Below are 27,410 nucleotides of genomic sequence, written 5' to 3'. Positions count from 1 at the left end.
TCATGGCCAGGCAAAACCACAGCGGACTAAAGGTATCGCCTTGAAAAATCCCCCTCCTGATGCTGAGAGTCCTGGACCGTAACACAGCTGTACCGTCGGTAATGTGTAGGGATGTGCTCCACATCCCCATCGCGTGTTGCATCAGCCTGATGACGTTCCCGTCTACCTTATACAACTGCAGTACCTTGAGAAGGTACGAGTGCGGTACTGAGTCGTATGCCTTTTTGTAGTCGATGTACGCCATACTCAGGTTCCTTTGCTTTTGGGTAGCTTGCCCTACAATGACTGCATCTACAATGACCTGATCTTTGCAGCCTTGCGTGTTTCTGCGACACCCTTTCTGTTCCTCGGTCATCACGTTGTTGGCGTCGCAATGGACTTGCACCCTCCTCGCTATTACCGACGATAGCACTTTATACAGACTTGAAAGGCACGTTATTGGTCTGTATTTCGCTGGGTCAGCTGTGTGTTGGTCCTTTGGCAGAAGAAATGTGACACCCCTGGTGATGAATTCCGGTAGCTGCGTGGGGTCTCCTAGTACCGTATTGAAGCATTCCGCCATCCGCCCATGGATCGTTGTGAGTTTTTTATACCAAAAATTGTGCACAAAATCAGGTCCTGGTGCAGCCCAATTCCTGGTGTACCGGGTAGCTTCACGTATATCCTGAGCGGTTACCACGACCGCGGTCATGTCTCCAATTCCATCACATTGTCTCTCTTCTTCTGCTAACCACATCCCATCGCCGTTGTGTTCGGTGGGGTTCTCCCATAAATTGGCCCAAAATTGTGTAACGTCGCCAATCTCTGGAAGTCCCTCGCCAAAGTCGACCTTGTCATTTCGGATGCGGTTGTAGAACTCCCTCTCGTTTATGTTGAACATCCGGTTTTGTTCCTTCCGCTTCGAACATTCTCCATAACGTCGCAATCGTTTCGCAAGAGCACTCAACCGCTGTACATGGGTGTCGAGGATCTCAGTAATGTCGACTTCTCTGAGATCTCGGAGCTCTGCGGGCCTAACAATTTCAGCAACATGACGAACCAGCCTCGTTGATCGATTCCCCTGCTTGTACTGTGTTAATCGACCAACCTTTGATCGCAGTGTTGCGATTCGGCTCTCAAGGCGTCGCATCCATACGGGTTTCTGTGCGTTGGGGCGTGTGCCATCTTCTCCTTGCGGGCGCGTTCGCAATCCCAACGTCTTAACTACAGCTATTGCAGCTGAATACACGATAAACTGCAGATCCTCAAGGTTCTCCACGGCTTCCAAGTACTGTGGCAAAATATCCTGATTTAGGATGTTTACTGCACTCGTCAGCCGGTAGGAATACCGCAGCTTTGGTATCCGGTGCCGGGACACGGGGTCTGTCCCACGGAACTGCGTAACTGCTGTGCCCATATGGAGTGCTAGTTCGTCTCGTAATTGCTGTCGTTGCATATCCGCTGTCGGTCCTGGAGCAGTGGGTGCAAGTGAATCACGACTCTCACTCGTGATCGGTGCATCCAGCCCAACAGAACTCCTTCTCGACGTATCGCTCGATGTTGTCCCCTCCTCTCCTATCTCCCTCTGCACTTCCAGCTTGATGTACTCCACTTCTGCAGCGGTGAGCATATTATGAGACATAATTGCACGCTGCCGTGTGTACAGCTTGTTCAAGTCAAGCTGGCGCGCAAAGCGAGGAAATCGCTCGTTGAACATCTCCAGCATCCCTAATCTGCCAGACATGTCCGTCTCCATCCTTGTGCAGACATAGTAGCAGCGAATCACATACATATTCATCTCCCTCGTCCACATGATCCGCTGCCGTCGGCCGCCTGCCAACGTGAGTGACTGACGTCTATCAGCCACAGCAACATCGGTAGGTGCAGCATGGCCTTGGTGATTTCTGCTGCTGCCGTTTCTGTTTCGCGTTCGCGGTACGGGCTGTGCCCGTTGACTGGAAGGCCGCTCTTGCACATTATCCTCTTCCAGCCGCTGGCCGCTCGCTCTGTCCCCCGTCCCAGGACCAGCTCCAGTAGGGGCTCCCTCCTCGGGCGATCGCATTCTTCTATTCCTCATTGATCGTGTCTCCATTGCTGGGTTTGCTTTCATTCCCGGAAGCTACGGGTTCTGCATTGGCATTTCCTCCAATTACAGTGCTTAATAGCTTGGTTCAAGCGCCGCTGCTCGCCGAGGGTGGTTTTACATGGACGCCCAGGATATTTTACCTCAAGCTCCCACCTACTCAAGATGGTGGTTTTTCATGGACGCCCAGGAGTTATGTTGCCTGAGCTCCCACCTATTTATTATTATTATTATTATTATTATTATTATTATTATTATTATTATTATTATTATTATTATTCTAATTATTACTCTTATTATTATCCTTATCATTATTATTTTTCTTATTACTACCCTTATTATTATTATCATTTTTTATTAAAATTGTGGCTGCTTAAGATATAATGAATTTAAAATTGAAATATTTAAAATAGAATATAAACTGAAATTGAATAATAAGAAATATCGAATTTATCCCCATACCTGAACATCCCCATCCCTATCCCACCTGTCATCCGTTACGCACCACCACACCGAACTGATATGCGTCACGGCCGATGAGTCAGCTGTTCGACGAAGGACGAAAAGGCAATAAAACTGCTTGTCAACAGACAAGCAGTCTCTAGTAGGTGAACGAAATTAAACCTAACAAGTTGTTCGCGATTTTGACTCCCGCTTTTTCTCCCGAACAGTGAAAGGTTCGGTGCTCCGTTAGTTAAGTGAAGTGTGCGGTCCGGCCCATTCGACGAAAAGACGATCCGTGCAGTGCCAAGCAGAAGTATTCTTCAGTGCGCCAATAAATCCAGCCCGACCTGGTCGGCTATTGTGATCATGTGAGAAGCCCCGGTGTCCAGTTTATACGTTTGCCCCGGTCGGCAAGGGGAATTCGACGACCTCCCCTCTGAAGAAAGGTCCCGTTGCACATGCCGATTGCGACCGCAGAAGGAAACAGATTGCGCCAACTCCCGCCCCGCCATTGGAGAGAGAAGAAGCCAGCCAAGATGTTACGTGGTAAAGTACACCATAACTCCCAATCTTTCCTTTCCTAATTCGCACTTCCTTTGTGCAAAATGTATAGTGAAAAATGGAATTTCAAATGTAAATTAAGTCAATTTATGAACTGTTTTCAATTTACTGCAAGCTAAGCCCTGGTTTTTCCTCCATCTCCTCGTTTTTGTCCACTTCGAATGTTAAATTTTGACGTAGGACTACGTTTAGGTTATTTTAAGGGCAGTTTTTCCACTCCAGCCCAATTTCCTCTTGGAGCGAATTTGAAACGACCCTGAGGCCCAGGACAAAGCCCGGTTGGGGACAATAGAGGTTCCCAACCTAAAGAATCTCTAACAATTGGCGCCCAACAATAGGTGGGAGCTCAGGCAACATAACTCCTGGGCGTCCATGAAAAACCACCATCTTGAGTAGGTGGGAGCTTGAGGTAAAATATCCTGGGCGTCCATGTAAAACCACCCTCGGCGAGCAGCGGCGCTTGAACCAAGCTATTAAGCACTGTAATTGGAGGAAATGCCAATGCAGAACCCGTAGCTTCCGGGAATGAAAGCAAACCCAGCAATGGAGACACGATCAATGAGGAATAGAAGAATGCGATCGCCCGAGGAGGGAGCCCCTACTGGAGCTGGTCCTGGGACGGGGGACAGAGCGAGCGGCCAGCGGCTGGAAGAGGATAATGTGCAAGAGCGGCCTTCCAGTCAACGGGCACAGCCCGTACCGCGAACGCGAAACAGAAACGGCAGCAGCAGAAATCACCAAGGCCATGCTGCACCTACCGATGTTGCTGTGGCTGATAGACGTCAGTCACTCACGTTGGCAGGCGGCCGACGGCAGCGGATCATGTGGACGAGGGAGATGAATATGTATGTGATTCGCTGCTACTATGTCTGCACAAGGATGGAGACGGACATGTCTGGCAGATCAGGGATGCTGGAGATGTTCAACGAGCGATTCTCTCGCTTTGCGCGCCAGCTTGACTTAAACAAGCTGTACACACGGCAGCGTGCAATTATGTCTCATAATATGCTCACCGCTGCAGAAGTGGAGTACATCAAGCTGGAAGTGCAGAGGGAAATAGGAGAGGAGGGGACAAGATCGAGCGATACGTCGAGAAGGAGTTCTGTTGGGCTGGATGCATCGATAGCGAGTGAGAGTCGTGATTCACCTGCACCCACTGCTCCAGGACCGACAGCGGATATGCAACGACAGCAATTACGAGACGAACTAGCGCTTCATATGGGCACAGCAGTTACGCAGTTCCGTGGGACAGACCCCATGTCCCGGCACCGGATACCAAAGCTGCGGTATTCCTACCGGCTGACGAGTGCAGTAAGCATCCTAAATCAGGATATTTTGCCACAGTACACGCAGAAAAAAATCTTTATGTTGAGATTACTATCTCGTTAATTACTTTTACTTACGCACAGTTAGTTGTATCGAAGTAAAATTAACTTACGCCAACACTAAATTAACGTCAAATCAAATACACACACTTCATTGATTCAGCTATCCACTTGTACCTATATTAATTATAACTTAGATAATTACCACTATCCGAAAACATTCACATCCCTAGACTTCAAGTCATGCTCACAAATATACTTACTTTTAACGTGTAAGGATTAGTGTAGTTGATAAGATGACCACCTCTCATTCAGGGGACCACGTATCAAGTATGCCGACGCGCACTTTAATTTGATTGTTGCAATGTTTTTTTAGATCGATAAAGCAGCAGCGAATTTTTTCAGATATGTTGATAAAGCAGAACAAAATGCTGAGTAAACATTGCAACATATTATAAACTCAATTAAATTTACTTTGAGTCAACTAAATTATAGTTGAATTTTGACGTTTGGCGTATGTAAATTCAATAAAAAATATAGTTGTTAACAACTATACGATATAGTTGTTTTTAAGAATATACCGTCTAATCAACTATATTTATAGTTATCTCTAGATTAACCTTAGAATATAGTTAACTTGACCGGAAAAATGATTACGAACACTATATTTTGTTCTCCGTGTACTTGGAAGCTGTGGAGAACCTTGAGGATCTGCAGTTTATCGTGTATTCAGCTGCAATAGCTGTAGTTAAGACGTTAGGATTGCGAACGCGCCCGCAAGGAGAAGATGGCACACGCCCCAACGCACAGAAACCCGTATGGATGCGACGCCTTGAGAGCCGAATCGCAACACTGCGGTCAAAGGTTGGTCGATTAACACAGTACAAGCAGGGGAATCGATCAACGAGGCTAGTTCGTCATGTTGCTGAAATTGTTAGGCCCGCAGAGCTCCGAGATCTCAGAGAAGTCGACATTACTGAGATCCTCGACACCCATGTACAGCGGTTGAGTGCTCTTGCGAAACGATTGCGACGTTATGGAGAATGTTCGAAGCGGAAGGAACAAAATCGGATGTTCAACATAAACGAGAGGGAGTTCTACAACCGCATCCGAAACGACAAGGTCGACTTTGGCGAGGGACTTCCAGAGATTGGCGACGTCACACAATTTTGGGCCAATTTATGGGAGAACCCCACTGAACACAACGGCGATGGGATGTGGTTAGCAGAAGAAGAGAGACAATGTGATGGAATTGGAGACATGGCCGCGGTCGTGGTAACCACTCAGGATATACGTGAAGCTACCCGGTATACCAGGAATTGGGCTGCACCAGGACCTGATTTTGTGCACAATTTTTGGTATAAAAAACTTACAACGATCCATGGGCGGATGGCGGAATGCTTCAATACGGTACTAAGAGACCCCACGCAGCTACCGGAATTCATCACCAGGGGTGTCACATTTCTTCTGCCAAAGGACCAACACACAGCTGACCCAGCGAAGTACAGACCAATAACGTGCCTTTCAAGTCTGTATAAAGTGCTATCGTCGGTAATAGCGAGGAGGGTGCAAGCCCACTGCGACGCCAACAACGTGATGACCGAGGAACAGAAAGGGTGTCGCAGAAACACGCAAGCCTGCAAAGATCAGGTCATCGTAGATGCAGTCATTGTAGGGCAAGCTACCCAAAAGCAAAGGAACCTGAGTATGGCGTACATCGACTACAAAAAGGCATACAACTCAGTACCGCACTCGTACCTTCTCAAGGTACTGCAGCTGTATAAGGTAGACGGGAACGTCATCAGGCTGATGCAACACGCGATGGGGATGTGGAGCACATCCCTACACATTACCGACGGTACAGCTGTGTTACGGTCCAGGACTCTCAGCATCAGGAGGGGGATTTTTCAAGGTGATACCTTTAGTCCGCTATGGTTTTGCCTGGCCATGAACCCCCTCAGCAAAGCACTCAACCAATGCAACTATGGCTACCAACTGAAAAGTGGGGAAAGGAGCACAAAAGTTACCCACACCTTCTATATGGACGACCTGAAGCTATTTGCGGAATCAGTGCAGAGGCTGCATCAACTGTTGCAGCTAGTTACGACATTCAGTAACGACATCCGGATGGAGTTTGGTATTGACAAATGCCGGTCAATTCATCTACGTCGGGGTCAAGTTATGGATGCCAGCTGTTTCCGCGTCAACGAGCAGGAGGAGATTCGGAATATGGTTGAAGGCGAAACGTATAAATACCTCGGATTCCTGCAACTTAGAGGTATTCGCCACACGATGATCAAGAAGGAGCTGCAGGAAAAGTTCTTGTCTCGTGTCAACTGTATTTTGAAGAGCTTTCTGTCTGCCGGCAACAAGGTGAAGGCGATCAACACGTTTGCTGTGCCCCTGTTGACGTATAGTTTCGGGGTGGTAAAGTGGACCAAGACTGACTTGGAGGCGATAGAACGAGCAGTACGAGTGGCGTTCACCAAGCACCGAATGCGTCACCCAAAATCGTCCATTGAGAGAGTCACCCTGCCACGTGCAGCAGGAGGAAGAGGCGTCACCGATATCCAGGCACTATGTGTCTCCCAGATCCAGCAGCTGCGGGCATATTTCGTAGAAAGCCAGAATCGCCACGAAATTTACCGCACTGTATGCGAAGCTGACCACGGCTTCAGCGCCCTGCATCTGGCGCAGAAGGATTACCAGCTGAACTGCGACATCAAAACCGTCGATGAGATGATCGCAACGTGGAAGCAGAAGGAGTTGCATGGAACGCACCCCCATCAACTGGAGCTCGAGCACATCGATAAGGTGGCGTCAAACACGTGGCTGATGCGGGGTGACCTCTTCTCAGAAACAGAAGGTTTCATGGTAGCCATCCAGGACCGGGTAATTGCGACGAAAAACTATCGGCACTACATATTGCACGAAAACGTGGAGGACCGCTGTAGGAAGTGCAATTCAGTAGGGGAGACTATCGAGCATGTCGTTGCCGGCTGTTCAGTACTAGCTGGATCAGCTTACCTCGATCGTCACAACGAAGTTGCCAAGATTGTGCACCAACAGCTTGCCCTTAAGCACAACTTGGTGGATCGATTTGTGCCCTACTACAAGTACCTGCCTGACCCGGTTCTGGAAAATAGTTGCATAAAGCTGTACTGGGATCGCGAGATCATAACGGACGTCCTCATCCGTGCCAACCGCCCCGACATTGTAGTCTACGACAAAAGGATGAAACGAGTTACACTCATCGACATCGCTGTACCGCTGGACCACAATGTCCAATCAACGTTCTCTAACAAGATAGCGAAGTACCACGACTTGGCGGAGGAGTTGAAGCAGATGTGGCACCTAGAGGACGTCCGTATAGTTCCGGTAGTCCTCTCAGCGACCGGAATTGTCCCTAAATCTCTCCTAAGGTCCCTAAACGAGCTGGAATTGAAGAAGGACCTTCACAGCATCCAAAAAGCGGTGATTCTTGGAACCTGCAGCATAGTCAGACGGTTCCTGAACCACCACAACTGAGAAGCTCATCCAGCAGACTCATTAGGATAAGTAAACCGATAAATGAGATCCACAGAGCCTAATCCCCTTTGGCATACAGATTGCCCGGGGTAGGTGAAAGTTTCCAGCATTTTTTGCTGAGAAGTGCCAAAACTCTATAATAATAATAATAATAATAATAATGAACAAAAAAAACTATTTACAGGGAATATTTACAAAAAACAAATGTAACCATTTTGAGAGGTTTCATATTGCGTTATTAGAGAAGAAAAGCAGCACGCCCGATCTGTCAAACTTTGTTGAATGCTGCTTAGTTACCTTAAAAAGCGAAAAAAAAACTGAATCTTCTTCAATCAGCATTTATCAAGGTAATTTTACATCCACAAATGCCGAATCATAACAGTGCGCCCTTATTTGTGTATTTATGATGACAAAATAGCATTTGTCGATGGCAATCTATCAATTATGGTTCCGCCATATTAATTCCACTCCGATTGCCACAATTTCACTATTTTCAAATCAAATGATAAACATGAATTCGCTCATAAGATGCTATGGTATTATGATTAAACTGACTGAATATAATTTGAAGCACAATTATTGCCCAAACAAATCAAGAAATGTTGAATATGTTTTATTCTTCACCTGGCGGTTTCCTTTAACAAATACTCAATAACTAGAAATATACCACTTTCAGAGGGGGCACACGCAATTTAACTTCTTTTTCATCACATTTCACAGTAAATCTCACTCGACACTAAAGATTTTAGCACTATATCAAAATAAATCACTTCAAAGATTTAACACGCACTATGAAACAAATTATTACAGACGTGTTAACAATCTTATTTCATTTTGTTTATGGAATAAATCCGGCAAGATCGACGTTATGACAAAATCATTTTCAAGATGAAGCGACATTCATCTACAACAGGTGGCCTCAAAATAGCTACCATAAATGCTATTTTGCTTTATTCGTGTGGCATAATTATACACTTCATAGCCTCTTTCAGAGTGGGCCAACTTGTCACGTTCTAATCTACAAGAAGTTTTGGGGGATACGATGAAGGCACCGGTACCTTGACCGTGGTTTTATGGGCGTTTATTTATAGCACGCTGGAAGTAATTCGTAAAACTTAAATTGTTATTTGGGAGGCTTATCATAGTGACGACCATTAGCATCCGTAAATTGCTGCGGGAGCTTTAAATAACATTAAACTAGTTTTGTTCGAAAAATGACATATCATCATATTTCCGGGAATTTTGTTTTAATAATTTGATTCGTGTAAAATCATACACATTTATGCCGTAAATGTGTTCCATGAGTCAAATTTCAAATGATTTTGCCATCGCTAGAGTAACAGTTAACTTGATGATTAAAACTTGACTAAAGTTTGGAAAGAGCTTCAATTTATAATTGTGACTGTGACTGTTTTAAGTTCATTTAAATACAGTAAATTGTTAAATTATATTCGAATTGATTTCTAATTTTACATCTATTAGAGCAAAATGCAAATATTTTAAATGTTATCGTTCAAAATCAACACTTTTCTTGGTTTTTAATTCAAGTCTAAAAAAATAAGGCTCAGTAACTCAACAGAGAGAGGAAAAAAATGAAATTTTTAACTACCAATATTTGGATAGTTACTGATCTGATTACTGTTTGATTTATTATATATTTTATTATTCTTGTACAAGAACCGCATCAACCTGCTTGATAGAATTGTGTCGTTTTCGTTCAATCTATCATAAATTGTTATAAAAATGAATATTTGATTTCGTATTACAAACAATGCAAAGATTTTTTTTTTAAGAAAAGTACTGATCTACAAATTGTGGCTTTTAATTGTTGTGACTACACAAAGTACCTATTAAACTGCCAAAGTCTCAATTTCAAAAGAAATTCTTTATTTTATGCAGTTATTCTATTATTTTGTTGGATAAAACAAAAACAAAATGATTTGGTTGAACCGTCTTAACCATCCCAATTTTTGTAAAAACATCTACTTTTTTGCGTCGTTCGTCTCTTCTGAGCAATTTTCTGGATACGCCACTGCAAATAATTTGAAATATTACATGTAGATATATTACTTGATTTTATAAAAATAGTTAACTGAGAGATTATTGATCTATTGAACATAATTTGTAAGCAACCTTATACAGAAAACTAAGCTGTAGTAGGATAGAGTAGTGATCCTCAGCCCTGTTTTTTCAACCATTTTTTATTTCTATTAGTGGAAAGTTTTCGTAATAGTTTAGTTTGGTGTTCTAGATAACTTTGGGAGTAGAACAGCTTCCCAAAGAAAAAAATTGCGGAACTAATCAGATTTAAGAGATATAGACATCACGTGCGGCCCGCGGACCGCACTTTGGTGACCACGGGGATAGACGGTCACTAATATTGTGAGATATTTTATCCTGCTGCTCCAACAGTTCACGCTGAGCATTAGTGCTTTATTGAACCTAAAAATTCACCTCGCTCGTGCTGTGTATCACGGGCGAGGTTTTCTTGGTAGTGTTGTACTTTTACAACGGCGTGCATGGCACGTAATAAATTCTACTCTCCCTTGTCCACCTCTATGTAATTAATAGACGACCTAAAACCCTTCAAAATGCATCAAAAGTTCAACGTCATAGGCGAGAAATGCATAAATTGAGTTCTCCCCGGTCAACCATTTCTTCAATTTTCTTCACATTTCTTTATGTCGAGCTTTAAAGACGCTCATATAACAAATCGATAGCGATCGTCATCGATTCATAAAGAAATTCAACGCTCATTAAGTAGTATCGTGAAATGTTGATACAGATTTTTATCAAAATTTCGAGACCAAAATCTCCTACTTTATCGACTTGCAAAAAAATCGATCGTGAACCAAAACATTTGTGGGGTTCTATACGCACCTTGTCAATTTGTTTATGTTTATCATGAACTTTTTTGTCACTTTTTTAAATTGGGATTTGAACTCCAATGATATGGGAAATCGGAGGATACTTACCAAATAAGCCATGCTTACTTATATAATTAAGGGTGGAAAAAACTATTCATAAACTATTGTGATTCATTTGCAGTTCAATACAGGGGAAGAGTTGGCCTCAAAAATAGCCAGAACTCTAGCTGCAGGCATGGTTACTGCCGAAAAATATTTGTAATAATACCTACTGGTTAAATAGCATCCTTCTTGTACTGCGAAAGGCGATAATACGTAATGCTTTGGATTTGAAGAGAATGATTCAAAAAAGTCGAGGAAAATCATTATTGGTCTCTAATAATTCGATTATTGCAAAATCAAAACATCGAAACCTGTCATACGATTTACTAGAATATCTTTACGCTGCTTTACGAAATGATATTGAAAAGAGTGATAAAGGTGCCTCGATACCAAGCTTCATTTTTCGTTGTCAATATATAACGTTACTTTGGCATCATTCGTGACACATTTTCCGATGAATATTCATAAAAGTAACTAAAGTTCTACCGATAAAAGATGATTGAACGAAATTTAGTACCGTTTCGTTGAAGATTTATATCGTATGCTTGATAAAGGAAGTTACTTATGAAGTTTTATGGATCGATGAAGATACATAAATATACGTAACAGAATTAACAGTAAAGTAAAAACGACAGAAATCTATATTATTGGATAAAGATATTTAAAGTAGCGCATAGGATGGTTGACCGGGTCGCTACACGCGCAAGCGCACCCCCCATCTGCTCTGCACCGTAGCTCAGCTACTGGTGAGTGGAATTTAAAAGGATCAGTCTTTATGAACACTCTTTCGCTACTGCGATGGTCGTGCGGCGACCGCACTAAATCTATTTATGCGACTGTTTGCAAACCAAACGCCGCAGCGAAGACAAAATGGCGCATGTTGCGAAGCGATTTTATTTCCCCTTCGCTTCGGCACGACCGACATCTGTCGTCTCCAAGCACTTCATTCACACTTTCAACTTTCAACATGATATTGTGATGAATCTACAAGAGATACACTTTTGCTCTCAAAGACACTGTGGTAGCTAATAAGTTAATGCATATATTAGCTACGATAATTTCAATAAAATTCATGAAAATACGTCGAAAACTGCTGATTTTTCCGTCACTTTTCGCAAACTTTTCGTAATTTGAGCCTTTGACTCATTTTCAACAAAATTGACTTCCAAGAAACTAAGATAGATTAGATTATAAGCTTTCGATTCATGCGCTGAGATTAAATGTATGACGCGTAGTTAATTAGATATGAGGTTTCAAAGATGACCAAGTTGAAAATCATAAAATCGTGAATAACTCACTTAGCAGTGATTTGCGACCCTAAAGGTTGCACAGTTTGGAAAATGGTTCTATGTTCTTTCATAACAATATAAATCCCATTCATTTAAAACTATCAAATTTATTAATTTTCTAACAGAACATACATCAACATCAAAAACCGAATAAACCCTCAGCCAAAAATCCAATCTATCCATATTATCTTATGTATGTATGATTTATTGATACTCTAAAAATGATTTTACAATAAACGTTTATTTGGTTTAGGTCTTACAATCGATAGTGTGATTTTTCCTTGGGCAGTTTTGAACAAAAGTGAACAGTCATCGTATGACATATTGCTGATCTTTTCCGTATTGAAGTTAGTAATTATATCACCTTTCTGAATCCTTCCATCCGACTCGGCTAAACCTCCTGGTAACTGAGAATTAGAAGATTGATAGATATTAATTATTTTAATAAATCAATGAGCTTGTTAATGAAAATTTTAAACCAAATTAAGTATAATGGAGAATCGCTTCATGGAATGACTAGATGGTTGGGAAAAATCCCAACTAAAGAGCAATCGAATGTAAAATCGACTTTGACGTCTGAGCTCCGTCGCATTTTAGTCTAAAACTATATTTGGAACATCCCGCCTATCGCTTACCACGATAAATAATTCCATCTGCACGATTTACATTATCATACTTATATAAAAACAAAAACAATATTGACGAATGTAATTGGGTAATGTTTCTCAAAATTTAGAAATTGAAGTAGCTTATTCTAGCTTGCTGTCGCCTAATTGTTGAAAAATGGTCAAGATTCATATAAAAAACATGTTTCCTACATTTTCATCACAATTCAAGTTGTCTGTCAAACGCCAATTTTGAGTTTTCGAAATAGATTTTGCAAAATTTAAGCTCACTCTTAGTCGTCAATACGCAATATATACGCAGGGTTAACGTTTCAACAATATGCGTTATCATAATTGGCCAATCAACTATTTGTGTAATATGCAGTTAAATGTAAAGTTTTTTGAACACCTTAGGAAGGTTATACCGAATAAACTTATGATAATATAAATTAGGCAGCTTAGGTGTCCGGTACTGAAGTATTACCTCCTTTTATTAGATCATGATTGAAAAGTTGAACAGATGGAGAAGTCACATAATGACATATTTGAATGAGTTGTTGTTGATGACTTGAAATGACTAATTTTACTTATTTATATAAATATTTATGCTTACCATATCAGTTACTATAATTCCATGTGGATGATTCGCTCTAAATCCAACACCTAAAAGTTTTCCAGGCTTTTTGAATAATTCAACTTCAATTGTCTCCGTTTCGGCTGAATTTGGTCTAAACACAACTAAGCGCACCTGTAATTCAATAAAAACCCCTTATTTAATTTTTAAGTTTAGATAAGTGCAACAGTTGTTATGTTGTTCATTTTTGTGATCTGTTATTTCGGTTATTCTTGTCAAAATCTGCCCTATTTTCAAGATTGAAAAATTCATGATCTAAAATTTAAATTTTTATAAACAAGTTTCTTTTCTTTCCCCAATGAACAATGGTCCGAATCGACATTTAGTTCTCTGTTCTCGTCGATTTTGTACGTTCGATGTCTTCAGAGAAGATATTCGTAATTAAGTTTTGCATCTTCTAAGAAAAAAGTTGGATAGGGTGGCCCTTATTTAAGTTCAAATTTTGCCTCAAACTTTTTTTTATGAAATTTGTGGCTGCGCTCTTCTGCAAACTGAATTGTTATTTTAAAATGTTATTTTGAACAACTTTATCGACGACACTTTTGATCTAATTCTTCATTTGAGCTAAGTAAATTGATTTTGAAGCCATGCTGAAGGTGTCTGGGTTCGATTCCCGGTCAGTCCAGGATCTTTTCGTAATGGAAATTTCCTTGACTTCCCTGGGCATAGAGTATTATCATACCTGCCACACGATATACGAATGCGAAAATGGCAACTTTGGCAAAGAAAGCTCTCAGTTAATAACTGTGGAAGTGCTCATAAAATACTAAGCTGAGAAGCAGGCTCTGTCCCAGTGAGGACGTTAATGCCAAGAAGAAGAAGAATAAGAAGAAGAAGAAGAAGAAGAAGAAGAAGAAATTGATTTTGAAAGTTTTAACTTGGGTGGACTCGAAAAATCAGTTATTTTGGTCTAACTATTTTTATTTTCAGTTTTACGTGGATGTGATCTTCAGAAGAGTTGCAGAGGAAATAATGATACACATTTTTGTTAAACATTGCAAGTTTGTAATTCTTGTGATTTTGATGTTATAAGCAAATTATTTGACATACAAAGGTATCGACCGTGATAATTATATTTTGAATTTGTTTATTGGCATATCGGTCTATTTTGCTCGAAGTAAGAGGGAGCATGGAGAAGAAAGCAATGAATGTTAGATGGATAGGTACCACAAGGGAACGGCGAGAGAAATTGGATTAGATGTTGAAGAGGGCATACCATTCATATTTCATAACAGTATTACTTGAAACGTCCTTCCTTGAGGCTAACGTCCCCTATGGGAACGGCTTGGTGTGTTTTGAGAATGACACTACCAAGACAGCCAAAAGGAAGGAGGTTTCAAGCACTTTAATACTGTTTGGCGATCAAGTAGGTTCTATCGATCGATGGCTTATATTTTTGGGGAATCATTGCACAGTCATGGATGGTTTGCCCATATCATGCGTATTTCTCCCCGATAAGCCACACACATGATCATTCTATATGAAATGCGTTTTTCTTTTTTTTTTATTTAGCCGTTTCTTATTATTTTACATACAAACGTATCGACCTGAAAGCAATGAATTATGCATTTCACGGCGAAATTCTCTCTCTTTCGCTCTTCAACAAAACTTGAAAACAACTTTCAGATTTCCCGAAGGAGGAAAAGAGACCGATTTTCTGATGACGTCACCGTGCAATGGGCTATACTAGAATGCTTTCTTCTCCATGCTCCCTCTTACTTCGAGCAAAATAGACCGATATGCCGATAAACAAATTCAAGTTATAAGCAAATTTAACTCAAAAACTATGAAATCTTTAGAAGTCCATAACTCACGGAGTTGGTTTGATATTTTTTTTTCTTTAAGCGGCATTCAAACTGTGAGAACGTAGTTTTTGTAAATTGAGAAAAATCACTTCGAAAATACATTTAAAAAATCGCATGTAACTCACAAGATTTTAAAGTTAACGGTGTACTGCCTTGAGCAAAGTTGTAGAATTTACCTAGATCTACAACTTTCTCATACATCATTCTTAGACAAATATGAAAGAAAATATCTAGAAATAATGATACGATTTAGATGTATATTTATTACTATGAAACGTTAAGTTAGTTAATCACTAATCGCTTTGATATACCTACTTGTTGTTATAAACTTTTTGTGGTATTACGGAATTATTATTTTATTTTATTCAGGTGTATAATTCACATATAATTCAAAATGTAAAATAGTGCCAAAGCAACTAAAGAAATTTTTCGTCATTATGGCTGCAATTCTTGTGACCGAATACATACAATAGTGTCCTGGGGTACAGAACTGTGGAAATGGTGGAATAATCTAACATCATTGAAGAAGCCTAGGTTATCAAAAAGTATGATGGGTTGCAAAATTATTGGTAGAATAAAAGTACAATTATATTGCTACTACTTGAATAATGTTGTATTAACTAATAGTAAACTACAACTTTGCTGAAGGCAGCACGCCGTGACTTTAAAATCTTGTGAGTTACAGACAAGTTTCGAGTTTTTAAGTGTATTTTTGAAGTGGATTTTCTCAATTTACAAAAATTACGTTCTCATAGTTTATGCAGCAAAGGTTGCCTATTGTATGGCCTATCGAATTCCGTCTTAAGAAAAATGTTATCAAACCAACCCCATGAGTTATGGGTATCTGAAAATTTCATAGTTTTTCACCTATATTTGCTTATAGCTTCAAAATTACAAGAATTACAAACTTGCGATGTTCAGCGAAAATGTATAAATAAAATAACTGGGGTTATTTTGCTCTAACTCCCTTAGTTAACACTTTCAGAATCAATTTACTTAGAAGAGTTAGATCAAAAATGTCTTCAAAAAGTCGTTAAAAATAACATTTTCTTAAAGTTTGCAGAAAAGCACAGACTCAAATTTCATCAAACAAAAAAGTTCAAATCAAAATTAAAACTTAAATAAGGGCCACCTTATTCAACTTTTTTAAGAAGATTCAAAACTCAATTACGAATATCTTCTCTGAAGTCATCAAATGTCTAAAGTCGACGAGAACAGAGAAAACACTTTTTTCCTGCCAAATTGTTGATTCGGACTACTGTGCACTGCCTTCAACGTTCTTCCTTTTGTTTTAATTTCTTTATTAATATTATTCCAAACATTACTTTCATTTCTTATACCGAGGTGTTCTGTGTTAGACAACACTATCATTCTAATTTTGTAAAACAAATTCAAGATTTCATTAACATTTTGTTAACAACATATTACATTTCATTTGTCGTAGCAGTTCAGATTTTTTTTACGGGTGAGTTGATTTCACCTGCTTATAAGAGAAAAAAAAACGCTTTCAATTTACTTAACCAAACATAACCTAAATATATAACGCATTAATCGTGGCAATAGAAGATTGTAACTATTTTTGCCTGGAATAATTAATTATTTTATTATTTATTTGTTCCAATGTTTCAACATTGGATATTCTATGTAACTCATTGGTACTATACAAGGGAGGCAGCTTCAGAATCATTTTCAAAATTTTATTTTGAATCCACTGCAGAGCTTTCTTCCTGGTATTACAACAGCTACTCCATATTGGTACAGCATACAACATGGCTGGCCTGAAAATTTGTTTGAATATCAAAAGCTTGTTCTTAAGACAAAGTTTCGAATTTCTATCGATAAGAGGATAGAGACATTTCACATATCTGTTACATTTAGCTTGAATGCCCTCAATGTGATGTTTGAAAGTTAAATTCTTATCTAGCATGAGCCCTAGATAGGTAACTTCATCTGACCAATTTATTGGAACCCCTCTCAACGTGACATGTCTACTTGAGGGTTTCAAATAAAGAGCTTTTGGTTTATGTGGGAATATTATTAGTTGAGTTTTGGAAGCATTAGGAGAAATCTTAAGTATGAAGAAAAAATATCCAAACTTTTTTGCAATCGACTACAGCTGACATTCAAGCTCTGTCCTTTGGCGGAGAGGCCTGTGTCATCCGCAAACAAGGATTTTTGACATCCCTGAGGTAACTCAGGTAAGTCAGATATGAAAATATTGTATAATATTGGTCCCAAAATTCTGCCTTGAGGAACTCTCTGACAGGAAGTCTTTCAGACCTGGAGTTCTGATAATAAACCTGAAGTGTACGATTTGACAGATAACTTTGAATTTTCTAACAATGTATGTTGGAAAATTAATTAGTCTATTTGTCAGAAAAATTTGCCAACTGATTTTTTTTTAATATTTCAACTACGAAACATAAGCTACTTTCTGGAAGTTTCTTGATGAAGATGTAGAAAATTTGAGCTTTTTCGCAATTAGTAATTATTTGTTTTCCTCTTTCAATGCCGGTATTGGCTTCTGAGGTTTGTTTTTTCAAAAGTTTTGATAATTTCTAAATTTTAGCCAGGATCCAATTGAGAAATTTTATTTAAAAAAAAATTTGTTTCTTAATTGTGAAAATCGTTTTTCAATTTGTTTCTGCAAATCCTGTCATATAATTTTCCTCACGATTCTAAGACGGATCAAGAGTTTAAGATCATCGTCTATAATCACGAATTCAAATTTTGCAATGCTCCTGGCTTCAAAAATGGAAATTGTTAAAGTCTCAAGAGCATTGTCAATATCAAGTTTTGGTGGTAAAAAAATGTTAATATCAAGATTAGAGTCAATATATGTTTCATATGTATTCCGGTTGACTCGAAAATAATTGAAAGTGGAGCTGATAGGATTGAAAATCGCTTCATGGAATATTTGAAATGCAACAGGGACATGATCAGAATCAAAATTAGCATGAGTAATCAGTTGGCTACAAAGGTGACTAGAGTCGTAGAAGGGTTTCCAGAAGAGGAAAAACATGTAGGGCTATCAGGGTATTGAATTGAGAAATATCCCGAAGAGCACTCATCAAATAAAATTTTGCCGTTGGTATTACTTTGTGAATTATTCCAAGACCGATATTTGGTATTAAAGTCACCAATGATAAAAATGAATGACAATGAAAAGGAAAAAAAAATGACTTATTGACTTATTTCAACAGAAACACCTAAAGTTTCAAAATCTTTAGTTTCAAATGACGGAAACAGTTGATGTTTTATACGCCTATGAATGATGATTGCAACACCCCCACATGCCCCATCAAGTCGATCATTACGATAAACAAAAAAGTTAGGATCTCTTTTGAATTTAGATCCAGGTTTCAAATACGTTTCAGTAATAACTGCTATATGCACGTTATTAGCTGTAAGAAAATTAAACAGCTCGTCCTATTTGATATTCAAAGAACAAACATTCCAATGTAAAATATTTAAATTATTTATTGGATCCATTAGAAAATCGTAATCAAAGAATCATTTGATTAGTAAATTTTACACCAACTTGGACTGCTTCAGTCATAGTGGTGGCTTTGAACATTGCATCAATCATTAGATTCAATTGTTCAGTTAGAAAAAATAAAATCAGAGGGAAACACATCACTTGAAGTGGGTACATTATCTGATGATTTTCCGTTAGAATTTTTGGTAGACGAAGAGGCGGAGTAGAAGTTTCCTGTGGCGGTATGGTTTTTTACCATTTAGTTTGAAACAATTAGAACGGTTACTCATAGTATGAAAAGGGGAGGAGTTCAAACTACCTGCTACGATATCGGCAAAGGATTTTCTGTGGGTAGATACATTCGAAATTGAAAGATTCGAACGGCTACCCGACGGAAAAAAAATTGTTTGTGAATGAGCTTGATAATAATCTTCCTGATGGGTATGACTTTTAATCAAGCGTTCGTTAACTGAAAAATGAGCATTGTTCGATACTCTACCAAGGGAATTCTGGAAACGACCGTCATTGTTACGATCATTACCGTTCATCTGCCTGGTACGAGCCTCGACGACTCACCTACGCGAAGGGCAAGCCCACAAGTTAGACTTATAAGGGATCTTGCAATTTGCGCATTCAAACTTAGTGGTATCATCCTTCACAGGACAGACGTCCTAAGTATGAGAAAAATCTCCGCAAATCATGCATTTAGCATCCATGCGAGTTTATTATAAACCACAAACCCATATTCAAAAAATATTCTAGCTCTCAAAGAGGGAAAATCACGAATTTGCAAATAAAATCAAATTACCCATTTATGGGTAGAGTGGCTTTACCAATTTATGAGTAAAGCTCATTTACCCATAGAATGAGTGTGTGCACTTTTCGGTGATTATGGGTATACTTTACCCATATTTGGGTAGACTGATCTAAGCGTGTACCCAAGTAACCACGAAGCTATATATGAATACTTTATGTTTGCTCTATAGTGTGCTATCAGATTTTGTTTTAAAGTGACATAATCTTTAAGAGCTTTATAAAGCATAATTAAAGTGGGAAAGGGCCCTACAACAACAAAATTAATGCAATACTTGGTAAAGCAGTTTTAATGTACAAGCTCTACTAAAGCATTTATGGTTGTATTTTAGGGGTTCATGATGTATATTAGCTTAAAATAATGTATATTTAGGGCATGCGTTAAAAGTAAACAAAATAATGAGTTCATTGGCTACCTTTCAAAGGTTCTCTTTGCCATATCAATGATTTTTTGGTTGGCATCAGGATTCGAACCCACAACTAGGAAGGTGTGCTACATGCCTGGCGCGTTGGTGTGCTGTGCAAAAGCTGCTGATGTGATAAGGTAGGTTAAAAGTTCCTTATAAACGAAGCCATTGTGAGTGTTAACCATTACCATTCGCCCAGTTATTACGAATAGAAAGAATTCTCTTCGGCGATTGAACAACAATGATTTCCTTTCCTCGTCAAATGAAACATCGATAGAAAGAATTTGATCACCATTCTTTCTCGTTGAGGAAACAACAGAACTTAACTCACAAAACGAGGCCCTAGTGCATTGAAAAGATTTCAGGGGAGAGAAATTGATCGACATTTCTTCTCGCTCCATATGAATAAAAGAGTCTCATAGATAAAATACAATATAATTCGGAATGAATACATATATCCTTAGATCATGAAATGGGGGTTCGTGATAGAAGAAAGCCATTTCATTATAAAAATTGTTCTTCCATATCCCACAAAACGTAATGAGCGAGTGCGAACGTGCTCGACCGTCTTACTTTTTTATTACAGATTCGAATGCGTTTAATGAGGTTACGTAATCTTGTATGACAGCATAACTGTATACACGGAGAACAAAATATAGTGTTCGTAATCATTTTTCCGGTCAGGTTAACTATATTCTAAGGTTAATCTAGAGATAACTATAAATGTTGGACGAAAAAGGCTATGGTAGGCGAATTAGGGTGATTGAAGTACTAGAAGCAAAAGTGTAACCTAGGCTGAATTCTAGTTAGAAAGCTTCCGAAAAATGCCGACGTCCGAATGATTACGAAGCGACCGTTTCTTTTCGTCAATCGTGATAATATAAAAGCCGCATCATCCATTTTTAGATTGTTAGTTGTTTAATTGTATAGCGCACCCGGTCACCGATTTGTAAGAAGTAGTTTGTAGAATATATGTATAGTGTAAAAACGTTAAAATACAGTGTTGCGTTAATTGTCCAATAAAATGTGTAAGTGTAAAGAGTGTGTATAGAGTGAATAAATTAAAACTGCTCGAAAAGCTGTGTGTGGTTGCTGCAGTAACTAACTGTTAGAAGAAAGTCTCCCAGTGAAAGCTTTTGAGCCCGTGAATTCTACCCACTCTTAAACTAGAGGAACGACTCGATTTGTGGAACTGGCAAAGGTAATACGCCTCGGATAATTTACCAGAACGCTATTTCCGGAGGTCACAACATTGGTGCCGTGACCAGGATAGCGTTTCTCTGGAACACACCGACGCCATTGAGTCGACGGACAATTGGATTGGCGCCATTCCTACTCAACAAAAAGGAAAGCGCGCCATAACGGTCATCGTACTCGTGAATCCACTGGGCGCTGCCATCACGAATTTCATGCGCATGGACTATTCAACGCAACCATAAGGGCAATCTTATAATCGGATTCATAAAGGGATTGAGAATTTATTCAAGGCTTGTGAGACAGGCCTACAAGGTGAGGACCTGTCCAACTATTCTTTATTTCGTTTTCATCCCTACCTGGTCATTTCTTGGTTCTATCTATCTAACTACTTCGACGGAGTCTACGGTGGCCGGATTTTTCAATATTCCCCCTTCCAACTCGGAAAAACGTTGGACTCGGAAGGGTTTGGACCGGCTAAAGCGCGCAAAGGCCAATACTTCGCTACACACACGGGAGACAAAGGTGGACCAACGGTAATTGAATAAAAGGCCTGTTAGACAGGCTCAACAGGTGAGTCTCTGTCTAAGCATCACAATTATCCGTTGGAAGGTGCTTCTCTTGGTGTTGTTTAACAGAACAGTGCATTCACGCTTGGACACGACTGTGTGACGTCATCCATCATCGCTTTATTACATCTGGCTGACTCTGAACCGTTGATGAGGGTTCTTTGAGGAAGATTCTATACGCATACGCCTTACACTGTCGCTGCGCACTCCAGAGACCACGATTTAATACAAGGCCTGATTTGACAGGCTCACCAGGTGAGTTCCTGTCCATCAAATTACATTCTTATCTGGAAGGTGCTTCGCTGGGCATATTTTTTACAGTTGCTACATCTGGTCGGAGTAACGATTTGATACAAGGCCTGTTTGACAGGCTCACCAGGTGAGTTCCTGTCCATCAAATTACATTCTTGTCTGGAAGGTGCTTCGCTGGGCGTATTTTTTACAGTTGCTCACTGGTGTAACTTGCTTTCTCTACATCTGGTCGGAGTAATCAACATGTCGACGTTGAGGAAGTACAAGGGTCTCGTACGCAATCGGGACAGTATCATCGAATTTCTACAGCGGGTCGCACACTTCCTGAAAAGCACAAAGGAGTTCGATGAGCAGGCAGTAAAAATTCGTCTTGAGAAACTCGAGCAAAAATGGGAAGAATTTGAGGACCTCCAGAATGATCTCGAAGGCATGGAAGACAACGAAGACAGTATACCGGAGCACAAACAGTTGCGGGCTGAATTCGAAGAGAAATATTTTGAGGTAAGGGCAGGATTGGCGAGAAAATTACAAATGCATGCGACACCAAGCACTTCCATTGCACACACAAATCCAATACCTAATGTTCAAGCGTCCGTACGACTTCCTCAAATTAGCTTGCCAGAATTTGACGGCAACTACCAAAACTGGCTTCCATTCCGTGACACCTACGTAGCGTTAATCGACTCCTCGGCTGAACTAACCGACATACAGAAGTTTCACTACTTGCGTGCATCTTTGAGGGGTGATGCTCTGAAATTGATCGATCCTTATTCGATGACTGAGGCCAATTATAGGGTTGCTTGGGATGTTTTGGTCGAGCGGTTCTCCAACAACTACCTCCTCAAGAAACGTCACCTGAATGCTCTTTTCGAGTACCCTAAAATGAAAAAGGAATCAGCGGCGGTCTTGCATGAGCTTATCGATTGTTTCGAGCGTAACACAAAGATTTTGGATCAATTAGGAGAAAAGACGAATGGTTGGGGTGTGATGCTAGTCCACTTGATGGTCTCAAAGTTGGACGAAGTTACTCAAAAACGGTGGGAGGAAACTGTCATGCCAGACAAGGAACCCTCGTTTGGGTTATTGGTCGAATTTCTAAAAAGGCAAACCAGGGTGTTGGATGCGGTTTCGGTCGATCAACACATCTTTTCAACAACGACGTCTTCCAGTGTCAGTAAGGTTCGTCCCACGAAGGTTTCAGTCAACTCGGCGACTGAAGTTTCATCATCACCACCTAATTGCTTCGCGTGTAGTGAAAAACACTGGATAACACGGTGCCCAACCTTTGCCAAGCTTCCTGTAGACAAACGTCTCCAACTTACAAACTCCAAACGACTCTGCAGCAACTGTATGGGCCGGAACCATTTAGCACGAGATTGTCCTTCAAAATTTCGATGCAAAACGTGTTCGAAGAAGCATCATTCTTTGTTGCATCCCGGGTTCCCTGGGTCAGGTTCAACTTCTACTCCCAACCCCACTCCAGTTGCGGATGAAAATGCGAACATTTCTGCTCCAACGATTATCGACGGTGTCTCGAACTCTGGTGACTCGATTTCTAGTTCGATGGCTTTACTTTCTTCTCACGTGGCGATGGAGCAGCCAAGGTCACACCTGTTTCTTCTTACCGTATTGTTGAATGTCAAGGACGCTCATGGAAGGACACATCACGCAAGGGCGCTTCTGGATTCTGGGTCTCAAGCTAATCTTATGTCTGAAAATCTTTGCGAACTGCTTCAGTTGCCACGGCGAGACAAAAAAGTGGAAATTACTGGGATCGGACGATCACGGAGTCGCACAGCTTATACAGTCTCTACCACTATCACCTCTCGTGTGCAGAACTTTTCAACGCCCATGGATTTTCTGGTCTTGGAACAGATCACTGACGATCAACCTTCTGTATCGATTTCGATAGCTCGTTGGAAAATCCCATCCAATATGGCTCTTGCTGATCCTGAATTCAATGTCTCCGGTCCGATAGATCTGGTTTTAGGCGCACAATATTTTTATGAATTTCATATACGCGACGGTGGCCGGCTGCAGGTTCGTAAGGTCGACGATACGCTTCCAGTATTTGTCAATACGGTATTCGGATGGGTGGCAGCCGGTGAGACTAAATGCACTGAGGAACAATCACGAGTCAGTTGTCACGTCGCTATAATGGAACCACTAGACAAGGCAATTGAAAGGTTTTGGGTGGTGGAAGAACTAACGATAAAATCCACACGGTCTCAGGAAGAAGAAGATTGTGAGGCGCATTTTGCCAACACAGTTTCTCGTGACGACACAGGCAGATACGTCGTGCAATATCCCAAACGCATGGATTTCAATAGCATGATCGGCGAATCGAAGCAGACAGCGCAACATCGATTTTATCAAACAGAGCGACGGTTGGAGCGCGATCCAAATCTGCAAGCCCAGTATTGCAACTTTATGAGGGAGTATATCGAGTTAGGTCATATGCGATGCATCGGCGAGGCTGACGATTCCCGTTTGGATCAAGGCAAAACAGTCTGCTATCTTCCTCACCACCCGGTCTTTAAAGAAGCTAGCTCCACTACGAAGGTCCGAGTAGTTTTCGATGGATCTGCTAAAACGTCGACGAATCATTCGCTGAACGAAGCCTTGTTGACCGGACCTACGATTCAAGATGAACTGCTGGATTTAATGTTGCGATTCCGCAAACACGCCATTGCATTAGTAGCAGATGTCGCCAAAATGTATCGGCAGATCTTGGTCCACGACGACGACAAACCACTCCAACGGATTCTCTGGCGATTCAATCCATCGGAGCCGATTCGAGTCTATGAATTGCAAACGGTCACTTATGGTCTATCACCTTCATCGTTTCTCGCCACTCGAGTGTTGAAACAGGTGGCTTTGGATTCGGGCTCGAAATACAAATTAGCTGCCAACGCCGTACTTGAAGATTTCTACATGGATGATTTCTTATCAGGGGCGGATACGTTAGAAGACGCCACACTGCTTCAAAGGGAAGTTCAAGCTCTGCTAGCAGAAGGAGGTCTCGAACTTCGAAAATGGTCCTCGAACAACCCGCAAGTACTGCAAAATCTACCAATCGAATCACTCGGAGGAGAAAAAACCCTGCACTTCGAATCGGAGCATAAAATCAAAACGCTAGGAGTGGGGTGGGAAACAGCATCAGACCAACTATGCATTGAGGTACAACCATTCACTATCGACGGCGGTTGGACGAAGCGGAAGGTCTTTTCTGCAATTGCCAAGCTGTACGACCCTCTGGGACTAGTTTCACCCGTCGTGGCTTGGGCAAAAATCCGGATGCAACATCTATGGCTGGCTGCAGTGGACTGGGACGATCCAATACCAGAGGACATTGTTGACAAATGGGAAGATTTTGCAGCACAGCTGCCACTTTTGGAAGGCTATAAGGTTTCACGATTTATCTTTGCATCCGATTCAAGCTCCGTACAATTTCACGTCTTCAGTGATGCATCCGAAGTTGGGTACGGTGCTTGCGTTTATGCACGTTCAACCGATAAGGAAGGAAAAATTAACATCGAGCTCATTTCGGCAAAATCACGGGTAGCCCCACTCAAACGGCTTAGCTTGCCGCGACTGGAGCTCTGTGCTGCACTACTGGGGGCAAAACTCTATGCCAAGATTTCAGCAGCGCTGCGGATGGAGGGAATTCCTTGTCGGTTCTGGTCAGATTCGACGGTCACACTCCACTGGATTCGCGCACCACCCAACAGTTGGCAGACCTTTATTGGAAATCGGACTTCGGAGATTCAACGATTAACCCATGGCCATAGTTGGAAACATGTAAAAGGGATCGACAATCCGGCGGACCTTGTGTCTCGTGGTATGCTACCGCAGGAATTTATCATCACCAATATTTGGCGCCATGGGCCGGCTTGGCTTGCACAAAATGAAGAAAAATGGCCTGAACGACCGATAGAAACACCACCTGAAGATCTGCTAGAACGTCGAAAGGTCGCACTCATAGCTCAACAGCCAATAGAGCATTGCTTCCTTTTTTTCCGTTATGCATCCTTCTGGCGATTAGTTCGGATCACTGCTTTGATCCTTCGCTTTGGGAACCGCTGTCGCCGCAAACCAAATATCAAACCTAACTCATTCGTCACGGTAGAAGAACTGGAGAGTGCCAAGACAACTCTAACGAAGATCGCTCAACAAGAAATGTTCGCTCAAGAATTGAAGGACCTAGCCCATAGTCGATTTGTTTCCAGTAAATCATCACTAAGATTGCTTGGTCCTTTCCTCGACGAGAAGGGTATCATACGGCTCGGTGGGCGCCTTGAACACTCCTCAGAGAATTTTCGCACCAAGCACCCTATGCTTCTTCCAAAAATCCACCCACTCACACGCCTCATTACAAGACATTATCACGAACTCTGTATGCACTCCGGTCCACGCATGACGCTCGCTACGATGCAGCAAGAGTACTGGCCGATAAATGGAAAAACTGTCGCTAATTATGTGTGTCGCAAGTGTCCGCAATGCTTCCGCCATAATCCTGTCCCCGTTAATCAACCTGTCGGCCAGTTGCCAAAGCCTCGTACCAACCCAAGTAGAGCCTTCACTGTGGTCGGAGTAGATTACTGTGGCCCCGTTTACATCAAACCTGTGCATCGACGAGCAGCTTCCCGAAAAGCGTTCATTGCTGTCTTTGTTTGTTTTGCAACCAAGGCCGTACATCTTGAACTGGTGTGTGACCTCTCCACCGATGCCTTCATAGCAGCATTACGACGGTTCATCGCACATCACGGCATGCCTGCCGAAATCCATTCGGATAACGGTACAAATTTCCAAGGTGCAAATAACACGCTAGCCGAGCTGTATCGCTTGTTTGAAGCAAAACGCACCAGAGAAGCCATCCTCAAAGAATGCACCATGCATAAAATCCAATGGCACTTCATTCCACCAAGAGCACCTTCGTTCGGTGGCTTATGGGAGGCAGCAGTAAAAACGGCCAAAACGTCATTGGCGAAAACGCTGGGTAGTACCCAGCTCTCCTTCGAAGATTACGCCACTGTACTCGCTCAAATCGAGGCTAACATGAATAGCCGCCCTCTCACAACACTGTCCAGCGATCCTACAGAAGTGGATGTTCTAACTCCTGGCCATTTCATCATCGGTTCGCCGCTTATCAGCCTCCCGGAACCGAACTACAGCAATATTCCTAGCAACAGGCTAACTCACTACCAACAGCTACAGAAATTGATCCAGCAGCATTGGGACCGATGGCGGAAAGAATACCTTACGGAACTAAACCGTCAGCGCGAAAAATCAACGTCTCCAACAGATATTCACGTCGGGCAAATCGTTTTGGTTCAGGAAGACGGAAAACCTTCTGTGTCTTGGCCTCTTGCACGCATCGAACAAATACATCCCGGAGCGGATAATGTGGTACGAGTCGTGACATTGAAGACTTCCAGCGGGCTTTATAAACGACCAATTTCCCGAATATTTCCA

At 41.2% G+C, this 27,410-nt stretch overlaps 1 protein-coding gene across 5 annotated transcripts in view; it reads right to left on the bottom strand.

The window, feature by feature from the left end:
- Positions 1 to 12,269: 12,269 nt before the first annotated feature.
- The window catches only part of LOC5569990 (inactivation-no-after-potential D protein), a 298,943-nt gene continuing 283,802 nt past the window's right edge, over positions 12,270 to 27,410 (bottom strand). For 3 of the 5 annotated variants that reach the window (XM_021844306.1, XM_021844307.1, XM_021844312.1), the window contains 2 exons: positions 13,397 to 13,531; positions 12,357 to 12,585 (listed from right to left, as the gene is read on the bottom strand). In XM_021844306.1, coding sequence (XP_021699998.1) covers positions 12,406 to 12,585; positions 13,397 to 13,531 — 315 coding nt within the window. In that variant the 3' untranslated portion in view covers positions 12,357 to 12,405. Of the gene's footprint in view, positions 12,586 to 13,396; positions 13,532 to 27,410 lie in introns of all 5 variants that reach the window. The other 2 variants (XM_021844309.1, XM_021844311.1) reach the window with 2 other exon arrangements.

This window comes from Aedes aegypti, chromosome 2 (genome assembly GCF_002204515.2).
Source record: "Aedes aegypti strain LVP_AGWG chromosome 2, AaegL5.0 Primary Assembly, whole genome shotgun sequence".
Taxonomy (NCBI): domain Eukaryota; kingdom Metazoa; phylum Arthropoda; class Insecta; order Diptera; family Culicidae; genus Aedes; species Aedes aegypti.
Note: the sequence above shows the minus strand (reverse complement) of the source record. Positions and strands in the feature narration are given on the sequence as shown.